Genomic DNA, 19,370 nt, shown 5'->3' with positions numbered 1-19,370 from the left:
TAGTAGTCTTGGTGTAGGTAACTGCATCGGTAGGTCGTCATTTGTATTGTTTAATCACTGCTTTAAAGGGGTTTCGGTTTTGCAATCTTTGTATACCGTCATCGCCTTCATTACTCTAAAAGGGCATATGGGATGGTTGATTCAAGTTGAACGGTTTATCTCAACGATTCGAAAGCTATTAAGGAGCAACGCGATACCTTACATTCTTTTGTGCAGTGGTAGACAACCTGATAATGTTCTTTTTGCTGAGCAATTTCACAGGTTGTTAGCAACTGCTTCACATTTCATGTCATGGTTCGAGTAGACTGTGTCTTGGTTGTACGATTGTGTCATCATGTCGAGAGGACATTAACGGGCTCTTTTCTGACTCGCAGAAGTACTGGCATGCAATTCTCACAAGTTGGTGTCGTCTAACGTAGAAATGGTACTGAAATTGGACCCAAAGCTATCTTATTCGTATCCGGTGGCCGGCCCATCTGAATTTCAGCTCACAAGATCTGCAGTTCAGAAGAATAAAAAGGATCATGTTCTTCAATGTGTAAGCTGAAGAGGCTCACCCAAGGCTCCAAGCTACCATTTGTTTCTGATGAAGACTTCAAATTCATAGAGGAAGATGGAGTCGCTAAAAGGGCTCTAAGAGGGTCCATTTTAAAATTTCGAATGAATGGGTCCAAAGTAGCTGAGACTAAAGACAAATGAATAGATGGAAAAATACATAAAACCGGCCTCTAGTTTCGCAATTTCATCAATTTGCATTCCGCAATTTGGCAATACAACTTTAGAACATGGGAAGGAATCCAAGACTAAAAATGAGTAATTTCCCTTCTTTAAAGGAAAGAAACACTTCTGAACAAAAAAGAAAAAAAGGGAAAGAGATGATTGGTTGAAGGGTGGATAGATTCTAAATCTGAAATTTAGAACTTGCCATGTTAAACCTGAAATGTACCTTGTTTGCCCTTAGAATCACCCCCTTTTTTTGGTTTGGTTCCAAAGTCTACCTAAAAATCTAATTTTCATTTGTTCCCTTTTTTTGTTTTATTTTTTACATTGAAATTATATGAGCAACAAAGCGGTTCAAAGTCAAGATGAACAATAGAAATCTCTTGCCACCGGCGCGGTGGCTCCACCGGATAAGGCTCGCGATCCTCAACGAAGAGGTGAAGGGTTCAAAACCCAGGGGAGGCGCTAGGTGTATTAAGTGTGACTCGGGGGTGGTGGGTCCTCCCGCTAAGTGTCACTTGGGGTTACGGCGAGCGCAACTGTCGGCTACAAGCTAGTTCCTCCAATTCAAAAAAAAAAAAAAAAAAAAAAAACAATAGAAATCTCTTACTTGCCAAAAGCAACAATCCATAAGATGAACACGTAGCCATGTACAATTATAAATAATAAAAAGTTCAAAAAATGTAAAATAAAACATAATTGTATGAAAACAAACAAATAACATACTTAATTATTGAATGATAGTCTAAGTGAAGGCGAATTGAGAATGAGTGAGGGTTGTGAAGCTCAAACAAGTGAGGGAAGAGAGAGAGAGAGAGAGTCATGATAGATTTGATTGAGGAAGGATTTTTGGAGATTACAGAGAAAAATAGCAAGAGAAAAAATTTGAAACCTGAAACCGGATGAATTTTTAAGGTGATTCGGTCTATATACCGGTTATAACCAGTCTGGTTGCTTAACCTTACTTATCACCTCTTCACATCACTTTTTCAAGGGAAAAGTCGAATGATGCGCTTAGTTAGTCTAATCACCGGAATCAACGTCCATAGAAAGAACAAGTTGATAAGTAATCGAGATTACTTTTGTCTTAAACCTTTCCAAGGACAACGCGGTAAAACTTTGGGAGGTTTAAGAAACACAACAAGATTATCGTTGGAAAATAAAATAAAATAAAAGGAGCAAATTGGAGGTGGGGCGGGAAGCGGCGCCACCTTACCATTTACATGGCCCTAAAGTGGCAAAAGCCATCATGAACAGTGAAACACGTCTCGACTGTCGTTTATATGCCTTTTTTTCTTATTATAAAATTTAGAAATTTCGGTAAAGAAGCAAAGTTCAACAAATTAGAGAGAGCAGCGTAATATCATTCCTTAAAATAGCCATTGAAAAAGAGAGGAAAATGTGGCGGCTGCACCGAAGGCAACTTGGTATAACAAAAAGGTATAGACTTGGTCAAATTAAAATATTCATGTGTTGGGGTAAAATTCCAAAATTGTAAGATTAGTGGGTCATTTGCCTAATAAAAAGTAATAATTATATATGTAGAGAATCCCACAACTTGACGATTAGTGGGTCAGCCCTAGATTCCCCAAAAAGAATAAGATAGTGAATCCAGTGTACGGCGCAAGTTTAATGTCGGTAAAAAGGAAACTTTTTTATCGTTTGAATTTTCCATTAAAATTAAAATACTTGCAAGTGGTTGTTCTGTAAAATTAAGAAAAACAATTTGAAGTGACATTTGATGTCCTTGCCTATATACACACACATATGTAACTCGGACCTTTCATCCTAATTTCACTATGCATATTCTCTCTCTTCATAGAGTTTTTTTAATACTAAGATAGTTGTTTTGAAACAAAGAAGATAAAAATAGAGTAGGTGCAAAATATGAACAGGATTTTTAAATTTCTTTTGCTACTATTTCCATACACACATAATATATCATGCAGATCTTCGCCTTTAGCAGGTCAATATCTAATCCAATGGTACAAACGTGATGGCCTAGCTATATGGAGTCTAAAGACCGGTGAAACACTCAAAAGAGCTCTAATTTTGAGCTCTAAATTTATTGATGATTCAAACAAATTTGTGAATGAATTTGTAAATAATTCACTATAGAATCATGACGTTAAGAGATATGTGCAATCCATCAATAATAAGAACATGAAGATTTGACAATGAGAACCTACTCATTGCCTTTTCCATCCACCACTTTTTCGTGTTCATTGTATTATAGATGAAAGTGCTCCGTCATGTTTATAAAGCAACGAAAAGGGTTCAAATACTTAAGAACGAAGTTAGTAGTTATAATTCAAACTGAACATCAATAACATGTGCAAAATCTTTATGATGACGCTAGAATAGAGTAGTGGTGCATATGGTCGCTCCTCAAACTATGGGTCGGTGCCTAGGTTTTGAATACCGAACACGTCGTTCATGCGTGCACGTGTCGAAACACATGGTCTCTTTCGCATAAACCAAAAATCGAAGGAATCCATCAAATAAAAACTTGGAATTTGCATTAAGAGTTGCGCAAACTATTTTGTTTTAAGAGTCACGTAAAACATTTACTTGATGGTAAGGTTGCTATATCCGTATTATTGGCTAAAGATCACTATAAAAAGTCGGTGAAAATAAGATTTCTAGCATAACCATTTTTAGGGGAAGTCGTCCAATCAATATTAAATATATTGCACGGATATCAATGTAGTTGTAAACTTCTCAATTTTATCAAGTTAATCTTCTTTCGTGAAATTCTCGTGTAATCATTTCAATTATTTTTTGCTAAAAATTATTAATGTAGTGGGATAGTCACGAAAGACGGTTGGTGATGATTAGATGATTAAGTCAGCGATTTTTGGGCAAAAATTGACTAGAAGGACCTCATTTGAATATTACACAAAAGTTTATAATTAATTTGACAAAATTGAAAAATTTATTACTTAAGCAATATTTGCACAATAGATTTAGGACTAATTTGATCATTTAAACCATCGCTAGTGTGAATGAGTCTGAATTGATTGATTTTGGGCGGTTGCCGGTTCACATAAGGGACTAGACCCAACCGATGGACCAGTCCATATTACTTAAATTTTATTTTTATCTTATTCAAAAGCAAACCCTAGTTGGTAAATTATGTTTCATTTTTTTTAACTAAATAGAGTAATGAAACAAACCCTACGCATTTGTTCATTATTTCGCCTATCCATATATGTATACATACATTCTATTATTATTTAACAAATTGATATGACACCATGAAATAGAGTACCTACAAAATCTAGTTGATCGTACCCTTGATCATGCAAACATTTATTTAATGAATAAAACGAAAATAATGCTCATTTCTTTTAATGTTAGGAAACTCCCACTCATAAGGAATAAAAGAAAAAAAATCACCGGTTGCGAGACTGACCTTGAAATCAATCCAGTTCCACAAATTGTGAATCGATTCTATTAAGATAGATCAGATTTCAGGTTCCAAGGTGGGAATCAATTAACCTTAGTATTTTCCTAAGCTATGCGTTATATCTAAGAAATCAATGGAGATGCTGTCGATGAAAATCATGTGCGCACATTGTTGCAGAAAATATATAATAAAACTTATTAATGAAAAAAAGAAAGAATAGACCTAATATCAATGTACGAGATTGAAAATCTTGGAATTATTTACAAAAAATAAAAAGGCACGATCCAAATGGTCATGCAAAAATCGAATCTACGTACGACATAATCACTAAACTAATCCAACTTGGCGGGCTTCTTAATCCAAATCTCAATGCTAATCACCTTTTTTTTTTTTTTTTTTTTTGGCTCTCCAACCAACCAGAAAACAACGTGCCCACCGCCATAGAAAAGAAGGAAAAAAACCGGAAACCGGCAACCGGTATCGCCGACGGCGGTTTTGGGCTGCTTCCCACAAACCAGGAGCGGACGTGGGGGTCGCGTCTCCCGGTGGACGGTTTCCCACATTCTCGGCACGTGCCGCCCGCGCCCCCGGTCACGTGGTTCCGCGGCCGAGTCCTCCTCCTCTTTTGCATGGACGCCACTTACTTCCTGTTCTCACCGTCCTTCCGAAGACGGGTTTTCTTTTTGATTTTTTATAATAACAAAAACATTAATTTATACAGTTCCGTGAAATTACTACTTGACCCACAATGTATATATATATATACACTTACATACATTTTTTTCCAGATAAAATATATATTTCTAATAGTTCAAATTGCAAAACTCTTTAACGAAGTCGGCCAGGTGGTGCATAAAAAATGGGTCACATGTTTGCCACTTGACAAAACTGTGCCACATGGCTCATATTCGATCAATAAGCATCAATCCAATAACATGTTGGACAAAAAATTTGTCGCGTATTAGAGTTTAGATTGAGATTCAAAATATAGGAGTCGATTGAAAGAAAGCATGTTAAAATATATTAGACCAATACATAGATAAAGATAGAGATAAAGATAAAAATACTTTGAGATAATTTGTTTAAAATCTACTTAATTCAAAAATGAGAAAACTCTAGTAAAAAAAATGTGATAAGAGCAGTTTGCTAATGGACAATCGTTTGGGTAGATAAGTTTATATTGACAGTTATCCAAGTCAAATTCGAAATAGATTGGATATTTGTTTAAACCCAAAATTATGGATGGATAATCTCAAATCAGCCATTCGAGATAAAGTACGAGCCTCTCCTCCTCTTCAAAATATCAATTTTGAAAAACTGATCAAGAAAGAAGTTCATAAGGTTTAATTTATTATTTTATGTTCAACAACATTTGTTTAAAATCTTACAATTTGATTAGAATTTTAATAAGGGAAAAGACCACTAAAAACTTTACACTTTGCCCAAAGTGACGAATTTACTTGAAATTTTTTTTTGTGATATGAAAAATCCGAAATTTTGCAAACTATGACACATTTACCCCACCGAGGGCATTTTCATCTTTTTTTTTCTTCTTCTTCTTTCTTCCCTCTGCTAGCCATGGAAGTTAGGGCTGCCCTCGCTGGCGTTGGGCGAGGGTGGCCCTTGGCTAGGTCAGCCAGCGAGGGCACCCTTCACTGGACTTGAGCAAGGGGTGTACTTGGCGGTGTTAGGCGAGGGGTGCCCTCCCCAAATCTGGCGAGGGAGGCCCTCCCCCAACCCAACCGAGGGCTGCCCTCGCCCAACGCCGGCAAGGGCAACCCTAGCCAATCCAGGTGAGGGTGACCCTCGCCGGACGTTAGCTTCCCTCCGCCATGGAAGAGAGAAGAAGAAGAAAAAAAGAAAAAATAATTTAAAAAGTACAAAGACTAAAATGTCATATAATTTAAGGTAAATGTGTTACACATATATAAGTTCAAGGTTTATTATGTTACGAAAAAAGTTTAAGGTAAATGTGTCACGATTGACGAAATTCGGGGTTTTTTATGTCATAAAAAAAAATTGGGTAAATTTGTCACTTTGAATAAAGTTTAGGGTTTTTGGTGGTCTTTTTCCCTCTTAATAATAGATAGGGAGGGACCACCCCGAGTTTTCACTTAGTCAGTAAGATTGAATAGAAATGATATCTAAAAAAATTAGCAATTATTAAGAAATCCAAATGCTTGAAAAAAGTGTAAGTATTCTCAAGATTAAAAGCAATGCGTAATCTTCTATCTTTACTTTAAAGATTAAGATTACACCCATTTCAATTTTAAAGGCAAGTTGTAATCCAAGTCTTAAAAGAAGGAAAATAAGTATTCTCAAGATTATATAGTAGCTAAAAATTAACAATATCATATACATATATTACCAATATCGATATAGGAGATATCATAAGATTCTTGAAAGGGTGGGGACCGGCAAGAATGTCTAATAAATATCGAGAATTGGCATTAAGCTAATGTCCTATAGGACTAAATTTGTACCCCCCACTGGAATCGTAGCATTAACATAATGTCGACGAGATGTGGTGGGGGTGCAATTTGAATTGCAAAGCTTCCAAGGCGGCGGTAAGATTGTTTAATACATAATCGGTGGGCACAAAGAGCTAAGTTCTTGTAGGCCCTATAAGTGGCCAAATTGGAGTCTTCCTTTGGGGAGTAATGATGACCTTAATCAATTTGACAAATTGGGTGAACCAGGGGGAATGAACCGAGCTAAGTATCAATATAATTAGCTAGTTTAGGTACTAAACTAAGTAACCTATTAAGCAGACGCACCAATTTCAAAAGTAGGGAATAATTGAGGGGAAGAGAGAGAGAGAGAGAGAGGGCCTCTAGAGTCAAGATGGAGATGTGTATGGGATTGGTGGTTGGCTCAGGGGGCGTGCACATGCTTTTTTTTCCAAAACAATGGGTGTGCATGCGAGTCAACATCGCCACCAGCTTTTGGCAAAAATATATGGTGCGGAATCCGGACGGGAGATCAAAAGGGGAAATGGCAATGAGTATCACATGATCCATGTGGCCACCCCCCCTTTTCTTTCGAATTGCATCGTGGGGAAATGCACACGCACATTATCGTCCTGAGATTTCGGCAAAATCTTCCGTCCCGATTGTGCATGATGACATATTCCGTTTGTGTGGGGGAATTCGGTCCTGTAGGGGGATTTGGGGAGGCAGCCAATCCATTGCGTTTTAAACATTGGGGCGTGGGAAACGCAAGCAAGTTGCGTTTGATGGGGGTATTGCAAGTGGGCGTTTATTCTAAATGTGGATGGTGGATCCTCCTTCTCATTGCATTGCCATTTTGTGGGGGAGTCGGAACTCGGAAGTGATGTTCTCCGCATTCGCTTTAGTTATTAAGGGGCGTGCATCATTTCTGGTCCAACTCGAAAACCGGATCAAATTGATTGGTTCTGAGTGATTTGCATAGGAATCGATTTTTCCTATTTCTGAAAATGAATCATATTGACCGAACTGCTGAAACCAGCTCATACTTATATATTATTTTTTATAGCACAATTCATGATAAAAGTTTGAAGACAAAGAATTGATCGAGCATTATGTTCTCGGTTCCTTATAAGATTGTCTCGTTTTTTTTTTTTTCTTTTTTTTTTATAGCAGAAATCATAGAAAGAAAATAATAACATTGCCAACTCTCGGGACAAGCCAAGAATTGAACTGTGATTGGCTGCTCCGATCTAGTTCCTAATTTTAGGGTACATAGAATCGATTCCTAGTTCTATAGAACCACCAATTTGATTTCTCGATTCTCATTCGAGAATTGACTTATATTGAAATCGATCACCTTTATTAGTTACCTCCAATGATATTGAATGCAAGGTAAAAAGCAAATGGAGGAAATAAAGGTCGAAAGCAGCCGAGAATCTCAAAAGACATATCCTAAAAGAACAAAGGGTACATAAAAAGCATGATTCCTATTAATGAATGTTTCGACACGTTTGTCAAAATGAGAAAGCGGGGCGATATGGTATCCAGCGAAGGAAGGCAGGCCCGGAAGTTAATCCGCAATCCCACAGAAGATTATCACCGATTAAACCTTGACTTTAGAGATTGAGAGAGGTTTAGTCAATTGCTTACGGGATGGGGGATCAGCATTAAACGCCGACTCCAAAGTCAACGAGAACGAGCCACACAGGAGAGAGAGAGAGAGAGAAAGAGAGAATATGAGTTAGGACTCCAAAACTGTTGGCCACTCCCACTGCGCCCACAGCCCCAGCTCAAAACCGGAAACCGGTTTTTCCCCTAAAAAGAAAAAAAGAAAAATTCAGCTGCGAAGACTTCCCGAAAACCAGGAGCTCTCGAGTTTCTTTGTTGTTATTATTATTTGGGGATTATAGTGGCGGAACCGACAGCTGGAGGTGGGGACCGCGTGGGCGGGCGGGGGAGGACGTCCTTTTCTTGCTTCGATGTATGTGGCGATTCGACCGCCGTCTGACACCTGATGAACGTGCCCGCCACGCGCTCTCCCTCGGCCCTGATTTCTGGGCCCACTTTTGCATGGCGAGACCTGTTCTCCCCCCCCCACACGCTCGGGCCACCTGCCGCGCTGCATGCGGAATTACGACTTTGACCTCGTACCTCTCTACGTTTACTTCACGCTCGGTCCGGTGTATAGATTTCAGATCCTTCTTCGCGAAGTACATTTTATCAGCGAGAGACCAAATGCACCCCCGACTTTCATTCAATCTACCATGTTATCCATTTGATTTTTTTTAATGTGACTAATAAATTTGTAAACATTCCACGTAATTCATAAATAACATCGAGTATTTATTAAATATTAAACCAACGTTCAGGAGTCATGTTACACAAATTAAAAATTTAGAGATAAAATTACATAATTGAAATTCAGAAATTGTTCGTGCTATTGTCTTTATTGGTAATTGCATGAACGACGAATCGTATAGTGTTTTACTACCACGCACATAAATAAAAGAGGCGAACTATACCAAGTATCTAAGATAATGCAAGACTCGGATTCGACGCAATTATGTGAAAAAGGTTGGGTCCTCTGCTATTGGGGATGAAAATATCACCAAATCCATGTCATATGGGAAGAGTTTAGAATCTATGTTATAGACAAATTGAAGAGAGATGTAGGATAAACACAATCCTAATTAGGAATCAAGATCAAATTTCCCAAAGTGGACTCAGTCTTCGAGAAACATCTTTAATTGCGCGAATCCGATTCGAGCACAAGTAAGATCCGATCTTCTCACCAAAATTCGGATTCGAGATAAGCTTTAACTATTCTTAAACCCACTAGAGTCGGTACGTTTGATGGGAAGTGGACTCTGCGGGTCCCAACGGTGAGAGCACGAGTCACATGTGTCGGAGTTGTAATGCTTTTGATGTCATTGCCTTCCCCAAGTTTCCTTGAAGAGGGAAAAGAAACAAAATTCACACAAGAAATTTGATCTTTTCAATAAAGTCCGGATTCAAGATAAGCTTCAATTATTTTAAAACTCGTTGAGTCTAAAATTTATGTTACAGATAAGTTATATAGGATAAACAAAATCCTAATTAAGAATTAAGATCGAATATTTGGAAGCGAATTGACAATTTAAGCATGAGCAAAATCAGATCTCCTCATCAAAGTTGGGATTCCAGATAAGCTTCGACGGCTCTCGAATCCGTCGGAGCCGGTACGGCCGATGGAGAGTGGGACTCCGTGGGTCCGGATGGCGTGAGCGTGAGTCGCACGCGCCGGAGTCGTCGAGTGGTGTCGGGTCGCGATTTGGGATGACGTGGCCTTCCCCAAGTTTCCTTGAACGGGGGAAAAAAGAACAGCAGAATCCGCAGCGCCTCCTCCTCGAAGAAAACCAAAACCGCACTCATCCTTTCCCCGTTACGCCTTGCTACTCATCCGAAACCATAAAAAGGAAAAAAAAGAAAAAAAAGCCGATAGCCCTTTTCCATTAATATATATATGTATATATATGTATATATATGTTTATAGATAAATGTACGTATGCATAATTACTCTCTCTCCCCAGTTAAATACCCTCACAGCTCCCAGACCTGAGCAGAAACCCTGAAACTCCCACTTGGCTTCTCCTTCTCTCTTCGAGGCTTATCGTGTTCTGTACTCTCTGTGTGACGAGGAAGATAGTGGAAGGAGGAGGAGGAGGAGGAGGAGGAGGAAGAGGAGGAGGATGAGGATGAGTTGCAACGGATGCAGAGTGCTGCGGAAGGGCTGCGGCGACGACTGCAGCATCCGGCCTTGCCTGCAGTGGATCAAGTCGCCCGACTCCCAAGCCCACGCCACCGTCTTCCTCGCCAAGTTCTACGGCCGCGCCGGCCTCATGAACCTCATCAACGCCGGCCCCGAACACCTCCGCCCCGGTACCTACTCTCTTCCCCTTCTTGTTCTTGTTCTTCCCTCTTTTTTTTTTTTTTTTTCTTGTTTTTGGTAAGTTTCGAACTGAAAACCTAAGTAAAGATTCTTTTTTTGGCTTTCGAAGCATGCAAAAGGTTGAAAAATCTTGACTCTTGACTCGCGATGGTTTTTGGGTTTTTCAGCGATTTTCCGATCCTTGCTATACGAGGCCTGCGGCCGGATCCTGAACCCGATTCACGGGTCGGTCGGGCTGCTCTGGGACGGGAGCTGGCAGCTCTGCCACGCCGCCATGGAAGCCGTCCTCAGCGGCGTGCCGATCACGCCGATCGCCTCGGCCGCTCCCTCCGAGGCCGCCGCCCCGCCCCTGAAGGCCTACGACATCCGGCATATCCCGAGGCAGGAGAACCCCGCCGCCGCGGCGGCGATGATGGCGGCCGCCGGCGAGGCCAACAGGGCGAGGCCGATCCGGTCCGGTCGGTTCAAGCGGCCCGGAGCCCGGACGAAGGCTCAACGGCACCCGGCGCCGCCGCCCCCGGCGGTCGAGTGGTGTGACGAAGAGTCGAACCGGTCGCCGAGCCACGACTCGTCTTTGAGCCACCAGTCGGTGCTGGGGGCCGCGAACGCGGGGGTCGGGTTCGGCGGCGGCGACAGCAAGGAGACGGAGAGCAACAGCATGGTGTCGGCGGAGACCACGACGACGACAGTGGCCGAGCCCCCTCAGCCGCTCCAGCCCGAGCCGGAGCCGGAGTCGGCGGCTGCGGCGGGGGCGGCCGAGCGGGAGGACGGAGCATCCGCCGAGCCGGAGAGCGAAGTGGGGCTCGAGCTGACGCTAGGGTTCAAGCCGGCGTCACGTGAGGACCACGTGATCCCGGTCAAGAAGAGGAGGTTCGAGCAGAGAGACGAAGCGTGCAGCATGGAGCTGGGGCTTTGACTCGACTCCTAAGTTTTCCTTTTTCTTCCCTTCTTTTTAGGCCGACGGCTCTGAGAATTCGGTAGAAGAGTTTTTCATATATTTCTTTTTTCTCTTTTCACTTTTGGGTTTGGATTCGGTAGAAGAGTTGCAGAACCCATTTTCCTTCATGGTTTTTGGCTAGTTTTCAGCCTTAGGAATTTAGCATATTCAATGTTTTCTTTGCGAAACGTACAGAGCGAAATATACCTTTCATCCAAAACAAATATTGCTCTCGAAGCGCTTCCCTTTGTTCGTCCTTCTGTAGCACTAGAATCATGAATCATCCCAAATTCATGTATGTATGTCACATGAAGGCTGCAATTGTCCTGAGTATTTGGCCTCGCGGAAGCAAGGGAGGGCACATGGAATGCCCACGCGATCTGACCTGACACTTCGATTCCATGCCTCGCGCGCTACGTTCCAAGCCATGTGAGAACGGCACCTCCTTTTAGGTTTTTCTGGTTGGGTACAGAATTGGCCCAACGTCGCGTCTGCATCGCCTTTCTAGGTTCGATGTATCGTGAACCGCGAAGCCGATGGATGCGCGTCATCGCATGCTTGTCGGTCGGCTTCATATGCTTGTGCGTACGAGGTGATGTGTATGTATGCATGCGAGGTTCTACTTGAGTTTTCGCCATCTCAAACCCGTTCTCCCGACCTCGACATTAGGCTCGGAAGTTGTACTAGTCTGTTTCCCTTTCGGACGATCGTATGGTGAGGCCCGTATCGGTTTATCCGTGGCTTTCCAAGTTCGTCGATAACCCAGAAAGAAGTCCAATCCTGTGACTCATGCAAGCGCGGAACTTACATGATTGATCGAGCACAATTCGGTTGGAGTTAAATAAGGTGCGAAGCTCATCGAATCAGAGATATTCATGGTGAGGTACGAGAAACCAGATTTCAAGTAACCTGTCTTCTTGGCTACGGAGACGGACTGATCATTTGATGACATTAATGGGGTCAGAGAAGTCAAACGTGGGGTTATTAGGAAAGGGTCGGCAGAGAACGCGATCAGATCAGATCCTGGGAGGAGAACGAAGCATTATTTTTCATGAAGAGAGAGAGAGAGACGGAGGGAAGTCTTCTTGGAATGACGGAAAACTGAGGTGGTACGAAACATGTGACTGAGTATGGCCACGCAGTTGATGGCCAGCTGAAAAGAGCCGTCCTCGTTACATCAAAGCTGCAAGGACAAATGCCAAACCCAGTACAAGTCAAGTGCTCAAGCTGTAGAGTTCTTGGATGGACTCGGATCTGCACGTCAATTATCGGACCGCCTCTTGGATACCGAATTAATCGCAATCATAGATTTCATCAATTTCAGGTGCATCCTACAAAATTTAAGTGATTTTTTCATGTTAGACCTCGATACATATTCCCAAAAAACCAGCTTTTCAGTTTACGTCAAATGGCTCATGATTGATCTCCCTCCTGTCGTTTCGGGAAAATTAGCAATTCCCCGTTCAATAGGGAAGAGGTGTCTGTATGCGTAACCATTAAGTTTAGCTCATGGCCGCAAAAATAAAAAGAAACTTGTGTCGATAGCGATTTCGAGACAGATGGTCTTGAAAAGAAAAAGGGCCCGTGATCTTCCTCAAAGCTCAAATATCGGAAGGTAATAGGAAGAATTCGCGATCTCATTATAGCAAAAAATCGAACATATGCGTAAGACAACGACATAAGAACAACAGAAGTATGTTTCTGTCGATTTCTTGTGCAACTAGTTTTTCCTCTCTCCGTTTGTATTATCTAATTAAGGAAGAAAAAGGTATATCGAATTTCTAATTTTCTGTTCTAGCTGACAAAGTTCTACGTATGCAACAGCCTTTAGCTAGTCTAAAAGTTTTCCTTGTGGAATTGGAAGCGAGTTGACGACTCTAGGCTGAGTTCTTGACATAGCTTCCTCAGTGTTTTGGTGAGCACCGAACTCCCACAATAGAAAACACCTGCAGGAAAATTATTACCGACATATCAGACCCGAATTGGTAGAATGTTCAAGTTCCAACAGTTAGAAAATCACAGGTTCATGTTCCAAACTGGCTAGAACAACCAAATCAAGTGCCATTATGTTGACACGTTCATCGGACGTGATGTCGTACCTATACGAGACGACTTGTGCCGCATTGCAATTTCAGAGAACACCTTTCTCCAATTAGGCCTCGCAAAGTGAGTTTTTATCTGTCGAACAAGCAACGTTAAAGGACAGCCTAAATAGGTGCATTGTGCTGTGAATGTTTCTTTGTTTTTCTTTTGTGTGACTGATCAAGAGTTACCTGACTTTCCGAGAAGATGTCGACACCATTCTTCGCGTGCTGCAACTTTTGGACCATGGCAATGAGTGCTGATCTCGCATCTCCTTCCTCATATAGAGAGGTCAGGTAGTTGTGCATCTCTATTACATTCTACAACAATCACCAGTACCCAAAGCGACATTTTAGTTGAAAAACTATAATTAATTGGAGGATTCATCACACTTGGTAGTTTTGGAAATGGCGAACCGACATGATCGTCTCTTTCTGCAATATCATCCATGACGCCCTTGAACCACTCGAAAGAGTTTTGTTCCCTCGTAACCCAGTAAAAGTATGCTCTTTTAGGACCTTTTCTTGCCCCTGATGATTGATCTTGATCCGAATCCTGCATGCATCAATAGTTTTGGCAAATGGTCGTGCTAACTGAATTTGAAATTGCTTGTGCGAGTGTTTTTCCCTTTTCTACTTACTGCTTGGAGCTTATTCAACTTGACGTGATTCAGGATATCTTTTATGATGCTGATGAAAGGAGTCGCTCCGATGCCAAGACCGATGAGTAGGAGGATGTCATACTTCTCGTAGTCCTGAGCCGGAGCACCGTATGGCCCCTTGATGAAAATCTTTGGAAACCTTGGACAACAATGAATATCTGTTAGAGCGAAAGCATTTGCATGGAAGGGGTGGGACAGAATTTAGCCATAATTTTCACTCACTTCTCTTGTAACTCTTCCAAGTTGTGGGTTGTTCTCGTGGCCATCTTCGTTAGACCTCCCTTCCCTGGTTTTTTACTTGGTGGCTCACAAACCTAACAATTTCTCATTGAAGAAGATGAACATTGAGTTCGATACTCAACATGGAAAATGTGGTGATTTTTTTATATCTTTCGACTAGAGTCCATGGGTTGTGCAATCTAAAAACGAATGAGAAAATCAATAGAATATACCTCGGCGAATCTATTCCTGAGCTCTGTAGTCCAATCGCCCAAGGCTCGCATGTGAACACTCAAGAAGGCATCTCCCGGTGCGGAAGTAATGGAGAAAGGATGCCTGTCCCGAGCAAAAACACCGATGAGTTTCAGCAATAAAAGCCATAGGGGTATGACGAGTAAATAGGTTTCAGCGATTATGTTCTATACACCATTCGAACTTTGATATATCAGGGCATTTGACGAAAAGGTACATTCCGCTGTTGTAGTTGAAACCTGGAGGCTTGCTCATGTACAATGCAAGGACGTTTCCAGAATAAACAATGGCCTGAAAAGTTTTTTGAGCCGAGCATGAATTTATCGTAGCACTAAGATTCGTGTAAACCAAAAAGGAATGTGGAACACGGCAGTTCGGTAAAGTGAGTGATACCTTAACGATATCAACTCGATGTTGGAGTTCAGAAGCAGATGTGAATGCTCTCTCGCTTGTGTAGAGTAGGATTGGGACCATCACATACATCCATGCCTGCATAAAGTCCAACCGTATAATGATTCTTGCCGTGTTTTCAGAGGAATGATGGTACGACCGGAGAATTCAGGCCTTATGAATTAATGGTGAACAGAATAAGGAATTAGACCATTGTGTACTTACCGTTTTCGTGTACCAAGGTCGACTGATCACGAGGAAGTAGCCGTGAAGTATGAAGAAGACATAGGCAACGGCTAGCAAATGATGTGCGTACCAGAAGGCATTAAATCCTGCTAAATGATGGAGCCCCCACGGTAGCTTGATGATGTTTCTCCTGAACCAATGAGTCGCCAGTGTGAAAGAGAAGGCCATCATCATGAACATGAGAACCCCGGTGGTGCTGGACAAGTTATTGACCAAGTCGATGTAATGAGGTTGCCTATTATGGAAGTACGGGCCAAACACTTGCTTGAATTGTGATTTTGGGCAGGAAGTTATCCTGGGGAAGTTGCACATAAAATGCATTGCAATGTGAACGACAGATCCTATAGCTATGGCCAGCGCGATTATCTTGTGGAAGTTTATGTTGTCGTCGAATGGTATGAAGGTACCAAGGAAGGACGACCGTAGCTTCGTGAGAGTTCTTCTGCATACGGGGAGGAGGACGAGAGCCATGTTGAGATTGAGTGTCTCGGCAGAGCCCTTGGCGTAGCAAAGACAATAGCCCGTGATGTCAAAGGCGGGGCCGTGCCTCGTTTTGTTAAACTTCCAAAGGAAGAGGATCATGTTTGCGACCAGCCACAGCCCGACGACCCATATTCGCCTCCAATTGTCATGGATCCTTTCGATGTTCTTGTGCACGAGCCGACTCATTGGGTTTCTGTATCCTTTGGGAAGCATGGTTCTGGTCAGGTTTTGAGAATTCACTGACGACTTGCTCCTTTGATCAGGGTTCACCATTTCTCTCAGGAGAGTCTTTAATTGCCACATCTGAAAACAAAGAAGCGATGAACAACAACATGGGAGGAACACGAACTCGAACAGGACATGATGGACTATCTGACTCGGTACCTCGATGTATCCTTGATGGTCGGGATCAAGTCTTTCCATGATCAGAGATGCGTGAGATGCCGCTTGCTGCTGGAGATTTGACAGCCTATTCGAGGCGGCGCTCAACACTATCACCTTTGAAAAATTTCCAGTCCATCATAAAAGAGCCCAAAGGACACGCTAAACGAGTGATTAGTAAGTCTCCTTTTGCCTCACCTCTTTTACCTCATCCTCAGTTAGCCTCCCATCACCATTCTTGTCACACCTGCAGCATTCGTCGCGAAACTTCATCACATGTATTACCAGCAACGCAATGTACGCTTTAGGTTGCGAACGATAATAGGAGATGGACGAGAGTTGCTTTACATATCAAAGAATATCTGCAGTCGGGATTCGAGTTCTCGAGTCGTCATGTCTTCCCAAAATTGTCTCAATTGGTCTATTGATATTCCATTCTCGGCATTCACTTTCCTCCGTCTTGATAAGGCGTCGAATAACTCTCCTGCAAATTCCTTGGAATCTCCCATTCCTTCCACGCAGAATAAAACAATGTCACTTCTCAATCAAATTGTGCAATTATTATTATTATTATTATCTGGAAAATCATGATTCAGATAGCAGCAAGACTTTCTAAGGATCAACCAATGCAGACTCCAAATTTGTCTCTCGAGAGTTGGCCGTTCGTCGCGTGTTGATGGAAACGCTTCTCGATTGATCTCCAGGCATCTCCTTCCTTCCCGGTAATTGTCCTATCCAGAAACCTCAAGCTCATGAGGCCTCGAGAGGCACTGGATGCCGTTCTTTCCATCCTAGGGATGCCGCCGTACGATACATTCCTCTTCCGCGTCGTGCTTGAGTTCCGCCTCGATGGCAATGGTATGTCATTAGGATGCGGCGGGGCGGAGCTCTCACTGGTTTCCACCGCATTGTCCATCTCAATGCTTTCAAGAGAGCATCTAGCGGAACTCCCGTTACGGTCATGATGAACCCTCATTGCAACTATGAACAATTTGTGGTTTTGGGTGTATTCCCTCCGAGGGTTCGGGTGACTGGGAAAAGTATGAGGATGAAAGATGAAAAGAGAAGTAAAGATGGTGAGTTTTAAGAGGCGGAAGAGGAAGAGGAAAGCCTAAAGATAGGAAATGAAACAAGAACAATTGTAACCAACACACACCATTACAATGGAGGAACACTTTTTTGTACCTGGAATTGTTTTTTGACCACCCCTGAAAGTAATGCCGTTGCACCACGTAACTGGAAAGCCAACCGATTCTTAAACATCTCATAAGATCAACCGAAAACAAAAATTATGTTTTTCCAATGTAAAAATACTACAAAAACGGCAATTTCCATGGGACAACTTACGATACCTTGTACTAAAAAAAAAAAATTTAACTTACCCAACAACCTGCGTTTTGTGCAGAAGCATATTCATGTGTATTTTTCGTCTTCTCAAGTTATATAAATATGCCCAGTTTAATTAACTTGTCAATGAATATCTGGATCTGCTGTTGTCCTTTTCAAGCTTAAAGATAAACTATTGTAATTGAGCACGTAATTGACATGGATGATCGGGTCGCCAAGGCCCAAAGGAAAAAGTCACTCCCCCAAAACTGGCTAGCCTCCCCTTCGCAGGCCCCATGAGATCTTCTTTGTTTAGAGGCCTTGTTTGTGGATCCACGGTTTTATCGTAGATAATAAAAGTATGTGTTTTGACCAAAAATAGTTTATTTAAATATGCATTTATATAAATATTTATATTATGCAAATCCTATGCTTGAAAATAAATCTTTTCACTTTCAAAGATTCATAAACACGAAGTAGAGTAAAAGAATTACAAGTAAAAATTAAGTGAACTTTATGTCAAAATTATTGTGATTCGGGTATATACAACTTGATGGTATGCTTTTTACAAAATGATAATCGTAACACTCCCGTTGAGTGAGAATATATCATGATTGTTATGGCAAATGTATAAAAGCCCACTTAATTACCTTCTAAGGGTAAAAAGGATAATGCAGCGTTAGTGTGATTGTGGCCTTCTTCACGGGCAAAAATTAACTTATCAATCTTTCTTTTTTGCTAAATGAAGCACACGAATCTCAGCAAATAAACATAGGACGGAAACAAAATCGAGAAGAAGAAAATCAAAAGTTGGAATTCAGTGACTAAAACCCATCGTAGTTGTAATTGAATGTGCAATTTTCATCGTCCTTTTGTCGATAGAACTTTTTGCTTTTACATCCGTGGTTAATCAAATGAAAAAGAAAAAAATCACTATCCTTACCATTAGAAGATAACAAAACAAAAGTTACAAATCAGAACTTGGGTAACTGATGGGAAGAAAAGAAATGCAACCGAAATTTAAACATCAATATGCTCGATTTTCATAAAAAAAGATATACACTTCCCTAAAATTAGAAAATTAAATTTAATTATTATCAACTCTTGTATCTATTTAAAAGAAGTGATTAACTGTTAAGCTCCACTTACTTCGCAAAAAATAAATAATTTAGAAAATATTTTTCTAAGAATTGTTGCTTATATCTATTTAAATAACTAAATGATAAATAATATTTTATTATTGACAATAATTAATATCTAAACATTTTCATGAACAATGGAAAATAGTTTTATTTATTTATTTTGTAATAAATACAAGTAATCATTTTTAGAAAAGCATTTTATAAATCATACATTTTTCACGAAATAAACACATCATTATATTCCATTGATCTGGCCCTAGTAAAAATAATTGTTCTATCAATTAATTAAAATGGGTATAGGTAGGAAAATGACATCTCAAATGAAGAGAAATAGTTGAGAAATGATAAAAACACTTGATGGAACTTTTTCTAAAGCTTATGTAGCGTCTAGGTGATACCTTTTTTGTAATCATATATTTATGGAGATATGGATTTGATCTATTATCCTAAAATTGGAATGATGTTTGAGAATTGACTATCGACATGGAGGAATTAGTTTCTTTAAAAAATTGTCATTTCAATTTTCAAAGTACTTGTTTTTTGTTTTAAGTTAACCTAGTAATTACGGTAACAGTGTTCATGCCCCCACTTATGTTGTTCAACAAAATCTTTACTTATGGTGCTCTGCCACTTAAGTTATTGTTCGTAAAAAAAAAAAAAAAAGTAACATTTTTACGTATAATCCATGTGAGGTCATAATCGGCCACTATACTTTTCTGCAGACTTAGATTGTATTTTTCACTA

General features: G+C 40.9%; 2 protein-coding genes across 2 annotated transcripts; one reads left to right on the top strand and one right to left on the bottom strand.

Annotated features, from left to right (window-relative positions):
• Positions 1 to 10,014: 10,014 nt before the first annotated feature.
• On the top strand, positions 10,015 to 11,681 carry LOC104449427 (LOB domain-containing protein 41). Its single transcript, XM_010063579.3, has 2 exons — positions 10,015 to 10,497; positions 10,675 to 11,681. Exons 1-2 carry the CDS (start codon positions 10,308 to 10,310, stop codon positions 11,421 to 11,423), a joined length of 939 nt encoding a protein of 312 aa, XP_010061881.2. The 5' UTR covers positions 10,015 to 10,307; the 3' UTR covers positions 11,424 to 11,681.
• Positions 11,682 to 13,280: 1,599 nt separating this feature from the next.
• Positions 13,281 to 17,134, bottom strand: LOC104451914 (putative respiratory burst oxidase homolog protein H). The gene is made up of 14 exons (XM_010066470.2): positions 16,783 to 17,134; positions 16,507 to 16,669; positions 16,357 to 16,405; positions 16,162 to 16,275; positions 15,274 to 16,080; positions 15,052 to 15,147; positions 14,834 to 14,949; positions 14,640 to 14,742; positions 14,410 to 14,501; positions 14,167 to 14,326; positions 13,947 to 14,081; positions 13,718 to 13,846; positions 13,544 to 13,622; positions 13,281 to 13,390 (listed from the first exon to the last, which is right to left on the bottom strand). The coding sequence occupies exons 1-14, from the start codon at positions 17,132 to 17,134 to the stop codon at positions 13,281 to 13,283; spliced, it is 2,505 nt and encodes an 834-aa protein (XP_010064772.2).
• Positions 17,135 to 19,370: the final 2,236 nt, after the last annotated feature.

Source organism: Eucalyptus grandis, chromosome 6 (genome assembly GCF_016545825.1).
Source record: "Eucalyptus grandis isolate ANBG69807.140 chromosome 6, ASM1654582v1, whole genome shotgun sequence".
In the NCBI taxonomy this organism is placed as follows: Eukaryota; Viridiplantae; Streptophyta; class Magnoliopsida; order Myrtales; family Myrtaceae; genus Eucalyptus; species Eucalyptus grandis.
The sequence above is the reverse complement of the archived record's forward strand: the minus strand, read 5'-3'. Positions and strand labels throughout refer to the sequence as shown.

Bases quoted from the DNA above. Each gene is read 5' to 3' on its own strand.
- LOC104449427 (XM_010063579.3), top strand. From the start codon at position 10,308: ATGAGGATGAGTTGCAACGGATGCAGAGTGCTGCGGAAGGGCTGCGGC. The intron at 10,498-10,674 runs GTACCTACTCTC...TGGGTTTTTCAG, and splicing joins CCCCGAACACCTCCGCCCCG to CGATTTTCCGATCCTTGCTA.
- LOC104451914 (XM_010066470.2), bottom strand. From the start codon at position 17,134: ATGAGGGTTCATCATGACCGTAACGGGAGTTCCGCTAGATGCTCTCTT. The intron at 13,623-13,717 runs GTAACTCTTGAT...CTTGTTCGACAG, and splicing joins ACATCTTCTCGGAAAGTCAG to ATAAAAACTCACTTTGCGAG. The intron at 13,391-13,543 runs GTACGACATCAC...ATTTTCCTGCAG, and splicing joins GCACAAGTCGTCTCGTATAG to GTGTTTTCTATTGTGGGAGT.